Source organism: Tenrec ecaudatus, chromosome 6 (genome assembly GCF_050624435.1).
Source record: "Tenrec ecaudatus isolate mTenEca1 chromosome 6, mTenEca1.hap1, whole genome shotgun sequence".
Lineage (NCBI taxonomy): Eukaryota > Metazoa > Chordata > Mammalia > Afrosoricida > Tenrecidae > Tenrec > Tenrec ecaudatus.
The window spans coordinates 134415470-134434859 of NC_134535.1; the positions used below are offsets into that span (position 1 = coordinate 134415470).

A 19390-nucleotide genomic window follows, 5' to 3' on the forward strand; every position below is an offset into this window, starting at 1 on the left:
GGGAAAGGAGGGCATCTTAGACATCCTTCCATGGTGCTCTGAGATTCTCTCCCCCTGCCTCCTTTGCTGTCCAAACGGACGTTCCGTCTCCCGCCGCCTGGGCAACAGCTCTACAATCCTGACCACGCCACCTCTGACACCAGAGTCCCCAAGCAGAGCCACGTCCTCTTTTGTCGCTGCTGACCTCCCTGCCCAGAGCACTGACCCCCCCCTCTTCAGTGCCACTCTTCCAAGCTGGAAACTGTGGCAATATCTTCAGTGCTGTCCTTGGCCCACATCCAGTCAACAGCAAAGCCTTCGTATTTCTGACACCCACACTGCCCCCAACTCGGTGCCCTCCTCCCCACTCCTTCATCTTCTCCAACCCACGTGATGGAAGAGCGTGTCTCCTACTGTGCAGGGCCCACAGTCAACAGAGTGATGGATGCTGTTGGCTATTTGGCTTTTTGATCCTTTCACGCCGTTCCCCCTCTCAGGGACCTCCCCCTGGCCCTCAGCAGTCGGCCTCCAGTCCCAGCCTCCCTCTCCGGCATCCTCTTCCTTGTGTGGGAGGGTGTATTGAATGTGTGGCCAACTGAGTCATCATCTGCAATTCTTTGATATTCTCTGTACCAGGGGGATGAGATGAGGGACAAGGATCGTAGCACCCTGGGAGACCACCCAGTGTAAAGGCTCTTGACCCTGGCTACCCATGAGCACTGCCTGTGTACCTTTCGAAATGCCAGTGGCCAAGCCCCACCACCGGAGAAGGGATTTTGATCAGTGGCAGGAGCAGGCCCAAGTACCAAGAGGGGGCTGTTGTTAATTCGTGTGTGTGTTAAAGCTTCGTGGGTTGAGTCTGTGCTTAACCAGGTAGGAGAATCACTGACAAAGTTCTCCAGCTAAGAGCATGTGGGCTCATGAGAAGGACCGTGGATGAGCTTAGGGGACCACGTAACAAGTGAGCTCGTATGTACAGGCTGCGTGGGTGAGGAGCTGGTGCCCTTAGAACAGAAGGGCGTGACCTTCATCAGATTCCCAGAAGATCCCATGGCTCCATCCAAGCAAAGAACTGCTGATCCAAATTCACCCTTACACTTCATCGCTGCGACAGCATGATGGGGGCAAGTGACTCAGCCTCTCGGGGCGGAGTCTTTGCCGCAAAATCCAGGATGATGCCCGCTTTGTGGAGTTCCTTAAGGAATTGGAGAGAAGGCTGCGTGGTATACATGAGGATCCCAGAATGGTAACCATGGCTGGTCCTCTCCCAGCCACCCCCACTCCGACTCGCCACGCTCTTCCTGTGGACGCCATCATCAGACAAGGGCCCGTCCCGCTAATGGAGCTCCTTGCACTCAATGCCAGGTTCACGATGGCTCTAGACATTGCCATCCCCACAACCCGGGGAGTTGGTGTGACCAGCGCGTCACCAAAGAGAGATGGGAAGGTTAGGGAATTGCAGGAAGGGGCCCAAGGGCACACAACTAACTGGGTGACAAAGCCCATTCCTCGGTGGGGAGCCTGTCTCCTCCCCCACAGACTTGCGCTGCTGTCCTCACTGAAGTGCAGGTTGGACAGAAGGTCATGCGTGAGTCTCCCGGTGGAGGCAACCGGACAGTCCACAGCCACCTCCCAGCCCCCCTCTCTTTGCCCCCCTTGCAGCCGCTACTGGCGCCGGTGGAATCGGTTCTGCAGAAGGAAGTGCCGCGCCGCCGTCAAGTCTAATGTCTTCTACTGGCTGGTGATTTTCCTGGTCTTCCTCAACACGCTCACCATCGCGTCCGAACACTACAACCAGCCCCGCTGGCTCACGGAAATCCAAGGTGAGACCCGATGCCTGCCTCTGTCCCTGCAGACTCGTTAAGCCAGCCCCGCCCGATCCCCAGGGAGGGAAGAGCCCCAGGCAGAAGATGGGTGAGGGAGCCACTGAGAGCCCTGGTTCTTGGCAGGCGCCGTGCTGGTGACACCGAGGGTCTGGCAGCTCACAGGCCCTTCCGTAGCATGCACGGCCTCATTGTCAACCTACGTGGCTCACCGGTGAGACCCCCACCATCCTCCAGCCCCCACCAGAGGTCACTGTGGGGCCAGGTGATCAGGACATGAGCCAAGTGACCCTTGGCTGCTGACTTCCCAGAATGGATGTCCAGTGCCTTAGGTGGGCCTGTCTGAAATATCTGCGGATGGGAGGTGCCGAAAGGCAGGGAAGGGGAATCTAGATAGTGGTTTGTGCACAAGGAACCGCCCCCCCATGGGAGCCCCCACTGAGAGCCCCTCACCCTTCTCACCTGCCAGTGTACCCCCCAGCAGTCAAGCAGACATGGTCTGTCCCGGTCGCCATCAGCCTGGAGACAGCTGGAGCTATCGTGCTAAGCTCATAGTCAGACACCTGGGCTTCCACTTTGGGCTGCTTGGTTTGGGCCGATTCCTAGGCTCTCTGAGCGTCACTTCTCAGCTCTGGAATATGGACGCGATACTGAGAGTCCCTTCCCTGGTGAGGGTGAAGCCCACGGGGCACCATAAAGCCTTGACCTAAGAGCTCTTGCTGCCAGGCGCCCTCAAGTCGGTTCTGACTCACAGCACCCCAAGTACAAGAGACAGCACCCCATGTACAAGAGAACAGAACACTGCTGTTGGTCCTGCACCTGCCTCACAGTTGTTGTATGTTATTGTATGTTTCTATGTATGTATGTACGTATGTGCCAATCTGTCTTGTCAAAGGCCTTCCTCTTTGTCGCTGCCCCGAAGCCTTAGTGAGCATGATATTCATGTCCGGGGTCTCTCCCAACAATATGTCTGAAGAACATGCGTACACCATCCTTCCTCTAAAGGAGCACTCTGGCACACTCCTTCCAAGACAGATGTGTTTTCCCTGCCGGCAGTCCATGGTCCTTTCAGTATTCCTCGCACTGATCCTTCTGCGTCTTCCTCACTCTTGCTCTCACGTTCACATGCATATGAGGCCATTGAAAATACGATGGCGTGGCCCGGAGCGCCTGAGCCCTCCAAGTAACATCCTTGCTTTTCAACACTTTAAAGAGGTCTGGGGCAGCTGCTTTACCCAGTGCAGTGCCTCGGCTGTCTCCTGACTGCTGTGTCCAGGAGCACTGGTGATGGGTCCAAGCAAGACACAATCCTTGGCAACCACAAGCACGTTGTTTCCTGTTGGCCCAGTCAAGAGGACTTCTGTTTTCTTTCCATTGAGTTGCAGTCTATAGGGAAGGCTGCAGTCCTGGATCTTCATCAGCAAGGGCTTCAAGGTCTCCTCCTGGGCACATTGTAGATGCACTCAATCGCTAGCCAAAAGGTTGGCCGTGGAAGTCCACTAAGTGGCACTAGGAAGAAAGTCACGGCCATTGAAACCCAGCCATCTCAGCCCCTTCGTAGCACAGCTCCCTGACGCACACCGGTCAGAGGCAGCCAGGGAGCTAGCGGTGGTTACTGGCAAAGTAACCCAGTAAATCTTTCTTAGGATGAAATGTTGTTCCGCTCGGGCTGAGAGGGAATGGGAGGGACGTCATGGGTGGGAGGAGTGTTTGGATTTCCCGTGGTGCTAATTACTGTGTTTTCTTTCTCCTCTCCTTCCCCCAACCCACCCCATGCCTCTGCTGGGGCCCTGCCCTGCCCCCTCTTGTGAACCTGCCAGACACGGCCAACAAAGCGCTCCTGGCCCTTTTCACGGCAGAGATGCTCCTGAAGGTGTATAGCCTGGGCCTGCAGGCCTACTTTGTGTCCCTCTTCAACCGCTTTGACTGCTTCATCGTGTGCGGCGGCATCCTGGAGACCATCCTGGTGGAGACCAAGATCATGTCCCCCTTGGGCATCTCTGTGCTGAGATGTGTCCGGCTACTAAGAATATTTAAAATCACAAGGTAACCATCTGCTCACTTGCCTATGGCACTGGGGCCAGAGGGAAGGGGAGGGAGGCGAGGGTGGGGTCTGAGTGGGGGCAGTGGCTGCTGTTTCTGTACACAGCGCCGCAGAGGGCAATCTTGGATTCATGTCGATGGGCGATCTTTGAGAAGGGTCCTTGGTGATGTAGACAGTTGACACTCAATTGGCTGCTCACACCCAACCACTGGGACTGCGAAAGAAAGGCTGGGTGAGCTGTCTCTGGAGAGGTGGTGGCCAAGAACTGTGTGGAGCAAGCAGTTCTATCCCATGGGGTCACCGTGAGTCTGATCAGACTCCATGGCCCAATGATTTGGGGGTATCTTTTGGAAATTCCTTGGACTGCTAGTAACAAGAGACTCAAATTAGTGGCTTAAGCGAAGGGATTTTATGATTGAGGCCCACTGAGGCTCAAGAAAGCATCAGGGGCCCACCAACCCTGGTCCTGACTTCCATCTCCAGGGTCATGGGGGTGTTTCTAGAGATGGAGCTGGCACGTGTGAACCAGAGGCAAGAAAAAGGAAAAGGGTAGAAGAGGCACCCACCCTGGCCAGGTCAGCCCATGGCACAGAGTTAGCCCAGAAATCTCACCCACAGGCTTCTGACGGGGCTCACTGGCCGCCTAGCAGGGAGGAGCCGTTTTTGGCACCATGGGTTAAACACAACGCTACCATTTGGCTGCTAACAAGAGGCCGGCAGTTCAAACCCACCATCCGCTCACTGGGAGCAAGATGAGGCTGTCTCCTCTGGTATAGATTTATGATCTCAACCCTGTGGAGCATTTCTGCTCTGGCTAAAGGGTCATTCTGAGCCAGAACTGGCTCGACAGCAGGGCCTTCGGCTTTGGTTTATCTGGGAAGGGCGAAAAATGTATTCGTCTATCTTGGCAAATGGCTGCCGCAACGGATATTAAGAATCCTTATCCAGAGGCAAAGGATAACGGACATTGCCCCCATCCACACCCCACCTCCTCTCGATCTGCCTCTGCTCTGCTCGCACCCAAAGACGGCAGTCTTCCTAAGCTCCCCGGTCAAGCAGAAAGCTCACGAGGCAGACCGGCCGGAGGAAGGGCAGGGAAGCATACTCAAAGACAGTAGCTTCCCACTGGGCGTGGCCCATCTGGGATTGTGAGATCGATTCATGGGGTCACAATCCTTCCTTTAGAACAGAGGTGTACTGTCAGCACTACAATCTAATTTTAGGATACTTCCGTCACCCCACTATTCCATCCATCCCTCGTCAGTAGTCGCTGTCCATTCCGTTTCAACTCGCAGCACACCTACCGACAGCAAAATAAAACACGGCCTGGTCTACACTGTCCTGGCCAGCACGTTTGTGTGGGGGCCCTTTGCTGCAGCCACAGTGCTAATCCATGTCACCGAGGGCCTTCCTCTTTTTCACCAACCGCGACCTGACCAAGCATGAGGTCCCTCTGCAGGGACTGGTTCCTCCAGGCAACATGCCCCCAGTAGGTGAGAGCAAGCCTTCTCTCTATACTTATTCCAAAATATATTGGCTCTTTCTGGAAGTCCGCAGCCTATTTAGAATTCTTTCCCCATACCATAATTCAAAGACATCACTTCTTCCCCCGGCCCTAGGAAGCCTTCAATTTACTGTCCATCTTTGTAGATTTGCCTGTTTGCATATCAATGGGTGGTCTTTGGGGACTGACTTCTTTCACTGAGCATAAGGCTTCAAGGTTCATCCAGGTTGTGGGACTTAATGCCTTTTTATAGCTTAATAGTTTTCCAGGGTTTAAATATATGGCACTGTCTATCCATTCATCAAGTGGTGGACATTTGGTTTTGTTTTTACTTTTAACTATTCTGGCTAATGCTTCTCCAAATATTAATGAACAAGTTTGTCTATGGATGGATGTGTCATTTCTCTTGCCTGTACGCCTAAGAGTGGAATTTCTGAACCATATGGTTTCTCTGTATTGAGCACCGTGCTGAATCATTAACTTATTTTCCAAAGCGGCTACGCTATTTTACATTCCCACTAGCAATACATTCGTGTAAGGGCTCCAAATTGCTCTCTATCTTCACAACCATCACTTTCATTTTGTTTGTTTCGAAACCATAGTATGAGGAGCTAATCCAGACATCATGCCATTCCATGGTTCAGTCATGTCAAGCTGTATTGAACAAGGCTACCAAAATCCGTTTCAAAGCACTTTCTTACTTCTTGAACCTGGGATATCAACTCCCCCACCCCCACTGTGCTCCAGGACCCCTGATTCTACTCATTGTCACTACAGAGTCACCTTTCCTGGTGTCACATGCCAAAAAGCATAGAGAACCCAGAAGGAAGAGTCAAGAAGGCTATCAGCTGTCACTAAATATGCAACAGAGATTACACCCCCATATAAAAAATGAAAATATTAAAAACCAAATCAAGACCAAGGTGTATGAGAAGGAAGATAAGATGACAGGGCTGATGACTTTAATCTCACGTCATCTCTCCAACACTGTCCATCTGGTCAGCAGGTTAGTCCCACCCCTCGGTCATGGTCAGGGGGAAATCACCGGAGCCTGGGTCCCTGTGTGGATCCTGCAGATGGATTGGGCGCTCCCACTGTCATCCAGAGCCTCTGCGCACCAGAGCTTCACAACCGAAACTCTGATACAATTCTCCACTTCGGCTAATCCTTGGATAACGGACGTGGGCGTGCTTCTTCCATGGCGGCTTAGTTGGCATCTCACTTCGGTGGCTGCTTGTTTGGAAGCAAGACTTTACGACTCCAGGCACCATTCTGTCTGCTAGCCGGGCACCATCTAATTTCTTCAGCATGCTTTGCTGTAGCACCCACCTCTTCTGTGTTTCCTGCATGAGGGTGAGTATAGAGCAGGACCATGTCCTAAGAACGAATTGTTCTTAGATTGGAGCTAGGGTTAGTTGCGAGCTCAAAATCCATTCCTGAATCGAGGTTTTTTATCTACCTCTGGTTCACCTTGGAGACACCCTTATTAATTTATGGTGAGACATAAAGATCATCTTCCCTGGAGCATAAGGACCATTTGGTTATAGTGCCATTTGGTTAGCTCGTGGTACACATTGTAAAACATTGTTGAGCGAGGGAGATGGAACAAGTGTAGGCTAACACGATACCTGGATGATTCACTTGAGCAGAATAAGTCCTTATGTGAATGGATGTTATTTACACAAGCGGTGGGAGTTGGCGGTCAGGCAAAACTTACAATAAAAAAATGTGCCGAAAAAGCTCAGCTTATACTCGAGTATATATGGTATTCACTGACACTGCCAGGGACAAGTCTACGAGGACATTAGTCTGCCTACCTACAGTTCACTTCTCTTGGTGCAGGTGTCTTCTGCTTCTTCCCACATCATGTAGTTTCGACCTTAGGTCCTCGGGTTACAGGAGTGTTTGAGGTAGACTCTAGTTCGCCCTGTGGGGTTCCCGCATCATGTCCTCCGGTATGGCCTTCGGAGTGCGTTGTGTGCCTTGAAGATCCAGGGTTCGAAGTCCCAGTGTTCTGTGGTACATGGCTTGGGTCCCCAAGGACAACCATCACTTTTATTTGTTTTTATTTATTTTTTTTCTCTTTTCTTCTTTTACATTTTATTAGGGACTCATACAACTCTTACCACAATCCATACATATACATACATCAATTGTATAAAGCACATCCATACATTCCCTGCCCCAATCATTCTCAAGGCATTTGCTCTCCACTTAAGCCCCTTGCATCAGGTCCTCTTTTTTTTCCCCTCCTCCCTCCCCCTTCCCCCCTCCCTCATATGCCCTTGGTAATTTATACATCGTTGTTTTGTCATATCTTGCCCTATCCGGAGTCTCCCTTCCCCCCTTCTCTGCTGTCCCTCTCCCAGGGAAGAGGTCACATGTGGATCCTTATAATCAGTTCCCCCTTTCCAACCCACTCACCCTCCACTCTCCCAGCATCGTCCCTCACACCCTTGGTCCTGAAGGTATCATCCACCCTGGATTCCCTGTACCTCCAACCCTCATATGCACCAGTGTACAGCCTCTGTCCTATCCAGCCCTGCAAGGTAGAATTCGGATCATGGTAGTTGGGGGGAGGAAGCATCCAGGATCCGGGGGAAAGCTGTGTTCTTCATCGATACTACCTCACACCCTAATTAACCCATCTCCTCTCCTAAACCCCTCTATGAGGGGATCTCCATTGGTCGACACTTGGGCCTTGGGTCTCCACTCTGCACTTCCCCCTTCATTTAATATGATATATATACATATATATACATACATATATACATATACACATATATACACATACATACACACACTTATATCTTTTTTTTTTGCATGATGCCTTATACCTGGTCCCTTGGGCACCTCGTGATCGCACTGGCCGGTGTGCTTCTTCCATGTGGGCTTATTTGCTTCTGAGCTAGATGGCCGCTTGTTCACCTTCAAGCCTTTAAGACCCCAGACACTATCTCTTTTGATAGCCGGGCACCATCAGCTTTCTTCACCACATTTGCTTATGCACCCATTTGTCTTCAGCGATCCTATCATGGAGGTGTGCAGTCAATGATATGATTTTTTGTTCTTTGATGCCTGGTAACTGATCCCTTTGGGACCACTCGCTCACTCAGGCTGGTGTGTTCTTCCATGTGGACTTTGTTGCTTCTGAGCTAGATGGCCGCTTGTTTATCTTCAAGCCTTTAAGACCCCAGTCACTATCTCTTTTGATAGCCGGGCACCATCAGCTTTCTTCACCACATTTACTTGTTCACACACTTTGGCTCCAGCCGTTGTGTCGGGAGAGTGAGCATCATAGAGTTCCAATTTAATAAAAGAAGGTATTCATGCATTGAGGGAGTGTTTGAGTAGAGGCCCAAGGTCCTTCCGCCACCTTAATACTTGACCTATAAATATAGACACATAGATCTATTTCCCCATCCTCCTATATATATTTGCATGTACATGTCTTTGTCTAGACCTCCATGAATGCCCTTTGACTCCTAGCTCTTTCCTCCATCTCCCTTGACTTTCCTCCTGCCCTACTACCATGCTTCATCGCCACCTGGGCTAGAGTATACCTCTTCTCTAAGCAACCTTACCCTTGATCATTTCCCAGCAGGCCTGCCACTCCCACTTCTCTACCATTTGGGGTCCCATGTTTTTCCCTTGTCCCTGGGTTTGTTAACACCACTTCCTTACCCCCCCCTACCCCCCTACCCCAAGTCCCCCCAAAACTGTCGGTCCCGTTGTTTTTCCTCCAGATAGTTCATCCAGCCTGTCCTATTCAGACAGACCTGTGGAGTCACTAACATGCACGAAAACTAGACAGAGGAAAACAAAGCAACAGTATACAACCAGACAACAAAACAACAAAAACAAACCACTGACAAAGAACAGAATAAAACAGTTCACAAGAGAAAAGCTTGTAGTTAGTTCAGGGATCGTTTGCTGGCCCTTAGGAGCGTTTTCCAGTCCAGTCTGTTGGGGCACCACGCCCTGGCCCCGAAGTCCACTTTCAGCATTCCCTGGGGACCTTGCCACTCCATTCCCTTGCTGTTCCGCTGCACTCCCCCAGTGATTTGCCTCGGTGTGGTGGGATCAGGTCAGGTCAACCATCACTTTTAATGGGAGAATAAAATAGAAGACTACAAGTGTGACTGGAATGAACATATAAGCATCATTCATCAAAATGTTTAAGAGACGTGTGTGTGTGTGTGTGTATTTGAATTGCAGTATGTTTTGTATTAATATGTTGGCTATGGTCCGAAAGGTTTGTCCCTAGAGAGGTCTTTCAGAGCACCTTGGGGGAGGGGACTTCAAACGATGGACACGAGTTTCTACCTTGGTTGCTCAGTTTGACGCCTTGGAAGCATCTGTTGGGTTGTGTCCAACAACCAAGTTGGGTGGATCAGTTACCTAGGGCTACGACAGCAGACACGCTGTAAGCGAGCGGCAAATGAACAGAAATGCACGCTGGCAGTGTAGGAGGCTAGAAGTTCTCAGAGGACCAGCTCAAGGGGAAGCTTTCCTTGTCCTGCCAACTTTTGAGGGAAGGTCCTTGTTTCCGCCACCATCTCTTGGCTCCCTGTGCCTTGGAGATCTCTCTGTGTCTTGGCATCAGACTTCCCTGGGTCTAGCAGGTTCTCAGCACAGGAATCCAGGCTCCAAAGGGAACAGTCCATTCTAGGCTCCTCTTTCTTGGTAGTACCAAGGCCCCGCCCATCTCTCCCTACCTCCAACCCCCTCAACCCCCTTGATGGCTTCTCTTTTATCTCTTGTAAGATAAAAGATGATACAGGTCACACCTTCAGGAAACCCCTTTACATCAGCTAAGTGCTGCGACCTGAGTGAAGGAGCAGCATCCCCTCCCCTTGATGATTGGTTGATCACCACAGCCTGCATCATGGGAGAGATGATGGCATCATTACGGAGCTATCAGATTACATCATTGCCTAACTGCCAAACCACTGAGACCCATCGCCTAACCAAGATGCTCATATTGGGGGCAGGAGGGACACAAACTCAGGACAGCAAGTCAGTCTTTCCTGCTCAAGGGCCTAGAGCTAAGCACGTCCTGCTCAGAGCGTTCTTCTGAAGTGGACGGAGTGAGTCATCAGAAGTCCATGAAGTATCCTGAGGCATTCTCTTTGCCGTTCCGTCAACAACCACCAGTTGTGAATGATCCAGAAAGACAGGCTTTCAAAGAATTCCGTGCCAGGAACCAGAAGTACCAAAAGTTGGTTTTTTTAATTACCCTAATTATTGTTACTGTTATCCTCATCCTTCTCATTAGGGAAAAAGAGCTAATGGTGGTTGACACGTGCACACACTCTTCCTTTTATTTATTTATTCCCCTCTGTGTTCTGAGAGAAAGACAAAATTGTATGCCAGGGACTAATCCCAGGAGAAATGTATAGCCTGGCTGGGGAGGTGGCGTCTGTGCCTATAAAATGATTCAAGGAACATCTAGATTGGAGTATAAGTTAGCAAAACATCTCGGAGGGCTATACCTGCTATGGGAACTAGGGACCAAGGGAGAGTCCCTGGAGATGGTTCAATATCAGACAAGGGACCTGAAGAATACACAGGATTTGAACTCTCCAGTTCAGCACTCGTGAGCAACTCCCCTCTCCCCCTGAATATGAAGGCGCTCTTTCGAGTGTCCTGGATATCTTGACTCCGCAGGAAGTTTGGGTTTAAAAGAAGAGTTGTAAGAATAACAACTGCAACCATTGTTGGCATGCCTGAGTGCTTACTCTGTGCCCGATGGTGAACTCCAAATGCTCACAGGCATTCGCTCAGCTTCTTTGTGCAACCACCTGCCAGGGAGCGTGGAGAGTGGGCTACTATGATTGGCCTCAGGTGTTGGGTGAGAAAATTGAGGCATAGAGGTCAGTCCCTTGCCCAAGGACACACAGACTGACCACAAGGAACCCCCATCCCCCCAAAAAAATAAGGGAAAAAAACATACATCAAGTTGCTATGGATTCATAGTAGACGTATAGAGAGTTTCTGAAGCTGTAAATCTTGACGAGAGCAGCCAGCCTCGTCTTTCTCCTGTGGAGCAGATGGTGGGACTGAACAGCTGACCTTACAGTTAGCAGTACCACACTTACCAGACAACCTCACCAACATTCCTGGACCGGAGAAGCTGGAATGAAATGGCAGGCCGACCTTCAATTTCTGTACCCTGACCATTCCAATGCATTGCCTAGCTAATGGGCTAACCTGCCAAGTTATGAGCTAAATTCCCATGAGGCAGGACTTTAAGGATTTTGGCATACCGATGCTTGTTGTTAGATCATTACCAATTCCACTTGGAGTTTTCATTCCACTCTTAAGTAATTCTCCAAAGTCCCTGTGTTAGGAGGGCTTGTTTGTTTGTGTGAAGATTTCTATAGAAGAAAGATCATGTCCCTAAGTATTGCCAGAGCATCTTGAAGAGATTCAATGTTCATTCTATTTTTAATTACCAATTGATCTACTTCAAATCTAAAGCTATTGCCAAGAAAACCATCTTTTAAAAGTCTATCAGAGAGCTTCCAAATGAATGAGTGGTATTTTCAGATCTCCTTAAAGCCTATAAACAGAATAATTTCATTATCGAATTGGAAGTTACTTAGCAAAGGCCGTCCTCTTCCTGTGTTCAAGTCTCCACGCATTCTAGGGTCCGATGAGGACAAGAACAACAGCGAGATGCACCGTGCTCGGGAATCCCAGCACACCATCCCTGAACGTCATCCCGACGCCCCAGACTTGCACAAGCACAGTGTGCTCTCGGAACCCAGAAAGTCGTATGGGCTGGGACTAGGCATCATGGTCCCTTAAACTGGGCTTGAGTTGGTCATCTGTACATGGTCCTTCCAGCCAGACAAATACAGCTGTCCCTCTTCTTATAAAAATCTCTCAGCATCCATCTGTTGGAGAAACACTGGGGGGATGTAGTCCTAAACCCATGGTTGTAGAGCTCATTTGGGGACCTCCTGCAGAGCCCTGGAGGCCTGAGCCAGCAAACCCAGGAGAGTTCCCTGCTGGTGGTCCAATGGCCTCACTCTGAGAAATAGTCAGCTAATTCCCGGCTACTGTCTTTTGTTTAGTTCCTTGTCTTCAAATACCATCTTTCCTACAGAACTGGAAAATGTGAATCTTACCTCGCCATTCCCCAGACCGGAGTCCAGATTGTCTGAATGGTCATTCTTAACTGAGAAAATGCATCATGCTACAGCTTTATGATGAATTCAGCACAGCACTGTCTGAATCTATATCTTTGACTGGTGGGAGTGCACGCACAAGACAGGCTTGTTTATGTAGTCTGCTGCGATGTTTGATGTCCTGTGGATTTATAGATCCCTTCCTGTCATTCCAAACTGCCCTTTCCCCTCTCAGGGCACATGATCTGTGAGCTAGAAATACCGCTCTGGATCCCTGACTCACTGGATGACGCTGTCTTGGTACATTGTTATGTCCAAAGTAGTGGCTGTGTGAGGCCATCACTTGTTGTTGGCTGAGGGATTAAGAAGCTCTGCGGCCACTGCCAAGGTCAGCATTAGAACCCACCTGCCACTGAGAAAGAGGCCAGGCAACCTGCTTGTGTAGCCAGCACAGCCTTCTGCGGATATTGTAGCCAGCACAGCCTTCTGCGGATATTGTAGCCAGCTTCCGTAGACCTGAACTCTCTGGGGAACCCTGCTGTGTCCTGTAGGTCGCTGTAAGTCTGAATCAACTTGATGGCGGTGAGGGAGTTTTTTGTTTTGTTGTGTTTGGAAGGGAGAGGAGCTTTAAGAGCTGAACTAGGAAACTTTGTGAATGAGACACTTCTGACAAATACAAATGAGTTCGGGATTGCCCTGGCCACACCATCCCTCTCCATCACTGGTATTCCCACCATCCCTCTCCATCACTGGTATTCCCAAAGACTCTGAGGAATGGGCAAGAACCGGGTGGCCTTACAACTTGTACAGGCTGCTGAAAGGGAGGCAGGGCCTCTGGTGTATCATTGTGAGAAAATTGAGTTACTGGCGTGCTGTGGTCTCCATTAGATGTTTATGCAAATCAGGGGGAGGCTTAAGGGAGTATACTATCTATATGAATGTCATCCATCCTATCCTATGGGTTTCATGATTTAAAACAGAATAGGGGGCCCCTGAGTGGGTCTGGGAGTCTCTTGATGACTGTGTGCTGACTGTGCCGTAGCACCATTGCCTGAGAAGTTATAAAGTAAGGAAGACGTGAATTCCACCTCAGTGGAGGCTAGCACGCACGTGTCCTGAATCTGTCGGCTTTGCGGAATGTCATTTACATCCCGTGACAGTGGACCATCCAGCCACGTGGTGGATTGAGTTCGTTCTTCTGCTTTGAGGCTTCAGAGGGCCCCAGAGGTTGCCCAGACGCAGTATCTGTTTTGTCTACGCTTTGTCAAGCCCAGTCTGACATATCATTCTGTGGGGAGGAACAAGGGCTTCAATGAGATTAAATCTGGAACTGATTCCAATTTACTAATTACATCTAATTCTTAAACAATTTGTTTTTGAATGCACCAAAATCCCCCTGGTCCTTACGATGTCCCTTCTCAAATCTTCCATCGCTTGGCTTTGTCCCGTGGCTCCTCGTCTGCCGCCCGCTCCCCTGGCCCCAAGGGTTAGGCTGGGCCGACCCAGCCTTCAGATGGACCGGTGACTCATGACCACACACGGGCCACCACCGGAGTCCCCGAGGAGAGCCTGTGCTGATCTCCCAGGTCAAAATGGCGCCACTTGCCGGGGAGAGCCTGGGCGTCAGGTTGACCCCCACACCGCCCCACTCGTCTCCTCCACCTGCCAGCCGCCACCCTTCTCGGGACTCAGGGCTCGCCAGGCTCCCCGATGGCCATGATTCACCAAGTACCTTTTGAGTGCTCCCAGTTCCCGGCCAGGGTCCACAGAGAAGGCAGCGCAGACTGCACAGTGTACACGTGTGTACGTCGTGACTGCCCGTATGCAGAGTGTGCTTGTGCGTCATGACTACACATATGCAGTGTGCGTGTGCATCGTGACTGCCAGTATGCAGAATGTGTGTGCGTGTGCGTGTGCATGTGCGTTGTGACTGCCCGTATGCAGACTGTGTGTGTGTGTGCGTGTGCGTGTGCGTCGTGACTGCCAGTATGCAGAATGTGTGTGCGTGTGCGTGTGCATCGTGACTGCCCTATGCAGAGTGTGCATGTGTACGTGTGCGTGGTGACTGCCAGTATGCAGAATGTGTGTGCGTGTGCGTGTGCATCGTGACTGCCCGTATGCAGAGTGTGCGTGTGCATGTGCGTGTGCGTCATGACCGCCCTTACAAAGAGCAGGAAGGGACCGGCTGCTTTCTCCTACAAGGGATTGGAAGACCCCGATGAGGGACGGGAATGTGCTCTCCGCACCCAGGTTTTTCTGTGGGATCGGGGCCAAATGGGAGTAGTCCCATGGCCCGAGAAGCTCAGAGAAGCACTCTTCAAAGGTCCACCCCAAGGCCAAGGCCAGACCTTCCTGCCAGCTGGACCTGGTTGTGGCCTCCCTGCACATTCCCTTCTCAGTGTGACCAGCTCATGAATGCGACCTCTGAACACGTTAGTCCAAGACGGGGTTTGATTCTAAAGTGGATTATGTAAAATGTGCTTCCAGCCCTGCTAGAATGGAGGAGACAGACATCAGCCAGTTACCAGGCTGTCCCTCATTTGGGCCAGAATAATCTAGAATTCTCTATTCGGTTTCTCCTGGTTCAACATACGCCCAGTCTATCCCGCAGCCCCGTCACATGAGTCTCTGTAGACTCTATTATGTCCAAGGGACCGGTGTCCACCCTTCTTAGTCCTTGGACACCCACCCCTGTGTCCCCGCGGCTGACCCGACCCAGTGAAGGAGTACCAGCTGTGTCCTAGTTCTTGCCCTTCTCTTGTTCCTCCTCACCCACTTCCTCCCACACACCCACACACCAACATACGCAAATTTACTGCCTGAAATTTGCTTTCCATATACTCTGCCAACTATTGATCCCTGTTGTCAAAACCCGGCATATTTTTCTTCTTCTTTTTTACCCCCACTGGCTGAGAGCCATTGGGACTGGTGGAAAGTTAGTCCTGACCTCCGGGGATGGAGGAGGAGGAGGGTGGGCAGTCACAACGCACTCCAAAGCTATGGGCCTGGTTATGTTGACGCTCCTTTATTTTCGGGAACCCAACGTTCTGATATACTAGCACCCAGAGGACCCGCCCCGGGCTTTGGAAAGCAAAAGGTTCCCAAGAGGAAAGTCCCAGTTCAAGGAAGGCTGGGGTCACTCGACATTGTAGAAGAGGAGGGCGCATTCTGCAGATCCCCGAGCGCAGAGAGACTTCCAGATGAGCAAGTAGACGGGGGGAAGCGTCCCCCCAAGCAGACAGGGATTTGAAGGAAGAGATGCAGAGGGAAAGGGTGCTGGGAAGGGAATGGGAGAAAGGAGGGGAGAATGTTTTTATAACAAAGACATGGATTCCAGCAAACGCCTTCAAACGGCCCATACGTTAAAGAGTAAGGGGATCCCTGGGGACACAGTCAGGTAGGCACTGGGCTGCTAACCAAAAGGTTGGTAGTTCAAACCCACCAGTTGCTCCCTGGGGAAAAGGTGAGGCTGCCTGCACCTGTAAAGATGTACCCTCTCAGAAATCTTACACGGTGTCACTGCAAGTTTGAATGGGTTTGGGGTTTGGGTTTGGGGTGCGTGGGGAGGGCAGGGAGATACCCTTTGGGGAGATGATTCAGATCATCTGGTGAACTGGAAGGAGACCGTGAACCCCAAGGATAGGTAGGGGAGGGGAGTCCTCAAGGCTGGACTGTGCCAGCTCAGGGACATGGACGTCTTGACGAGGATGACGTGTTGTCCTTGTTGTTGCTCTCCACTGTCCAATCAGCCCCTGCTCATCACGGACCCACACACAGTGGAACAAGCCACTGCTCGCTTCTGGACCACCCCTGCATTCCGTTGGGATGGGCCCCATTGAGAAAACCATAGGGTTTCCCGTGGCTAATTTTCAGAGGTTGCTCCCCAGACCTTTCTTCCTCCTCCGGCTCAGCCTGGAAGCTCTGCTGAAACCTACTTGGCATCAGAGAAGCGCATAAGCCGGCACAGACAGACAGGCCTTGGCTGTGCATGAGGTGCATTGGCAAGGAAGCGAACCAGAGCCCGTGCATGGAAGGAGGGACTCATCTCATTGGATCGCCAAGGCCTGTAGCCTTGCAGTCTGTGGGCTTCTGTCTGCACGGTTTTCTTCTTCCTCTACACCGTGGCTCTCAACCTTCCTCATGCTGTGACCCTTTCATACAGGTCCTCATGTGGTGGTGACCCCCCCCAGCCTTAAAATAATTTTCATTGCTACTTCATCACTGTCATTTTGCCACTGTTAAGAATCTGGGACTCCTGTGAAAGGGTAGTTCATCCTCCAAAGGGGTCACAACCCACAGGTTGAGAACCGCTGCTCTACACGATTTATGACCCAAAGACAGAGACTGCGATGTCCTGCTGCGGCCTGGTTCTCTCTGTCCTTTGGTGGCTGTGTGTCTGTGCTTCCTTATTTCCAACCACTTAAGATAGAAGCCTCAGTTGGTTGCTACCGTGCCATTAGCTCCTCTCGTTTGCCACCAGCTAATCTTTCCTAAAACCCAATGATTCTGGGGCCCGGGGCTTTCTTCCTGTATTCAGGCAGGTGTGGGAATAGCCGTCCAGGCCCACATTGGCCTGAAAGAGGAACAAATCAGAGCATCCTTGGGGCTTCCAGACATTCCATTCAAATTCTATTCCACTCCACCCCAACCCACCTCAGAGGCTTCCCAAGAGAGCCCCTACAATGTCACCTAAACGGAGACTCGTGAGCGCCCACCCCACACCCTGCCATCAGCCACGGCATGCTAAGCTCAGAAATCTAGCTCCTCTCCCCGACCCTGGCCATGTTCTCCACCACACTGCCCATCCCACGGTCTCTTTGTCTCAGTCTGAAAGAGAGGCTAGAAACCGTGGCCAATCATTTGCACATTAGGGAGGGGCGGCCTTCTGCTCAGCAAGCTGGGCACCCCTCGTGATGCCAGGCCACTAGCACTGGCTTGGCTCTTCTTATCCCACCCCAGAGGATCGGGAAGGACGGGTGGCAGACCTGCCAGGGAGCAGGATCCACCCCCCGGGTTAAGTGACAAGGAATAGTGGGTTGAAGAGAGTGTAAACAACCATGATCTCCAGCTTCATAACCGTGCTCCTGGTCCAAAGAGCAGGCTCTTTTCGGCCCAGATGTGTTTCCTGTGGAGGGTAGCTGGTGCCAGCACACCTGGCTGCAGTCATCTCTTCGCCAGAGGCTGGCTCATGCCCTCACGTCAGTGGCCATTGCCTTGACTTTGAGTGAGCAGGAGGGGCATTCTTCCCTGGGGGAGGCTCACATTCACAGTGGTCTTGCGGAAGGTCTACCCCAAGCGGCTCAAAGCTATTGCAACCCTGTTTTCTGGCGGGCAAACTGAAGGGCATTCGTTTGACCTAAGGCTGGCAATCGAACATGATATTTAAAGTCAGAATGCTCGGGAACCCTGTGCTCAGAGCCTCCAGGAAGCGGTAGGAAGAAAACTGATGTGGGAGAAAGTCCTGAAGGTTTGACCTGGGATGCGTGCCTGGGTTGATGTTTCTACCTGCCCTGTCTCACACACAGAGAACATCTGGGTGACCCCAGGACCCCTTACGTTGCCATCCGGTGAGTAGTACCAGGGCACCATGGTTATAGGAGGCTCATTCACACGTGCACGGCATGCGTTAGGCCAGGCACCATTGAGGCTCCGCCCAGGAGGTAGTGGTGAGCAAAAGCAGGAAGCCTTTGCTCCCGGGACCTGAGACTGTGGGAGAGGAAGTGGGCAGGAAAGACTCAGGTAGCTGCTAGCAGGTGGGGAGAGTGTGGTCTAAGCAAGCAGGGTGGAAGGATCCAGAAGGGGCTATTCTATGTCGTGTGGTCAGGCATAGAGGTGGCACCTGAGCAGAGCCCTGGAAGAAGGAAAGGTGAGAGTGGCCCGATGTCGGGGGACGCTCTGCAGACTGCGGGAGCAGCAGGACAGGGCAGGAGGAGGAGCAGGGAGGACGTGGCCTGGTGGGCCACTCCCAAGAGGACAGGAAGCGAGAGGAGGGCTTTGAGCAGAGCTGCCACCACCTGCCTGTCAGTTTGTCACCCTGTGGTAGTCTGCAGGTTGCGGTGAGGCCCATTGTTGAACTATCAGCAGGATCGCCCATGGTAGGCAGGTTTCGATGAAACTTCCAGACCCAGATGGACTCGGGAGAAATGACTGGTGATCCCCTTCCAAAGAATCGGCTACGGAAACCAACGGACCAGCTAGAATGTTATTGGGTTTGGCGCTTAAAGATGACCCCCCCGCCCACCCCCCAGCTGGACACAGCGGGCATAGCAATATGCTGAGGCCCTCCAGCCGGTGTAGAAGGTGGCCCGGGACTGGGGATGCTTCATTCTCTTCGTCGGGAGCCCACCTAGACGCAGAGCCCACCCAGTGACAGCCAGCAAAGCAGACTCGAGACTCCCGGTGGCTGCAAGCCTGGCAGGACCCCGCCCACTGCCAAGTAGGGATAAAACCCGTGACCGGCAATCCGAATGAGAGATGCTGCCCACTGCGTTTCCCAAAGTGGGCAATCCCCCTGGGATGCTTTGGACCGCTAACAACCAAGTCCCTTGCTGCCAGCCGGTCCAATGCCGACGCCTCGCGACCCTGCCGGCCAGGGTAGAACTGCCCCTGTGAGATTCTGAGACGGTGACTCTGCTGGAGTAGAAAGCGCCCTTCCGCTCACCAACGCCTGTCCCCACTTTATCCTGAGTGGTGGGCCGCAGGACAAAGGTTTCCATCGCCAGGGACAGTCCGAGTAGCTTTGTTTCTGGGAAGGGGAAGGTAGGCCACATAAGGTTGGGGACATGGTGCGTGGAAGGGGTTTGGGGGTGGCTGAGCTCGGGGTTCGTTCATAAGAGGGAGCCCGCGGCCTTTGCTGATCTGGGTGGGCTGGGAATGAAAGATACGGGACTCTGGGCTGAGCCCC

At 51.8% G+C, this 19390-nt stretch overlaps 1 protein-coding gene across 1 annotated transcript in view; it reads left to right on the forward strand.

The window, feature by feature from the left end:
- CACNA1C (calcium voltage-gated channel subunit alpha1 C) overlaps positions 1-19390 on the forward strand; it is a 728086-nt gene that overhangs the window by 569454 nt on the left and 139242 nt on the right. Inside the window, exons 13-14 of the mRNA XM_075552255.1 lie at positions 1642-1802; positions 3623-3848. Of these exons, the coding sequence (XP_075408370.1) occupies positions 1642-1802; positions 3623-3848 (387 nt within the window). The remainder of the gene's footprint in view (positions 1-1641; positions 1803-3622; positions 3849-19390) is intronic.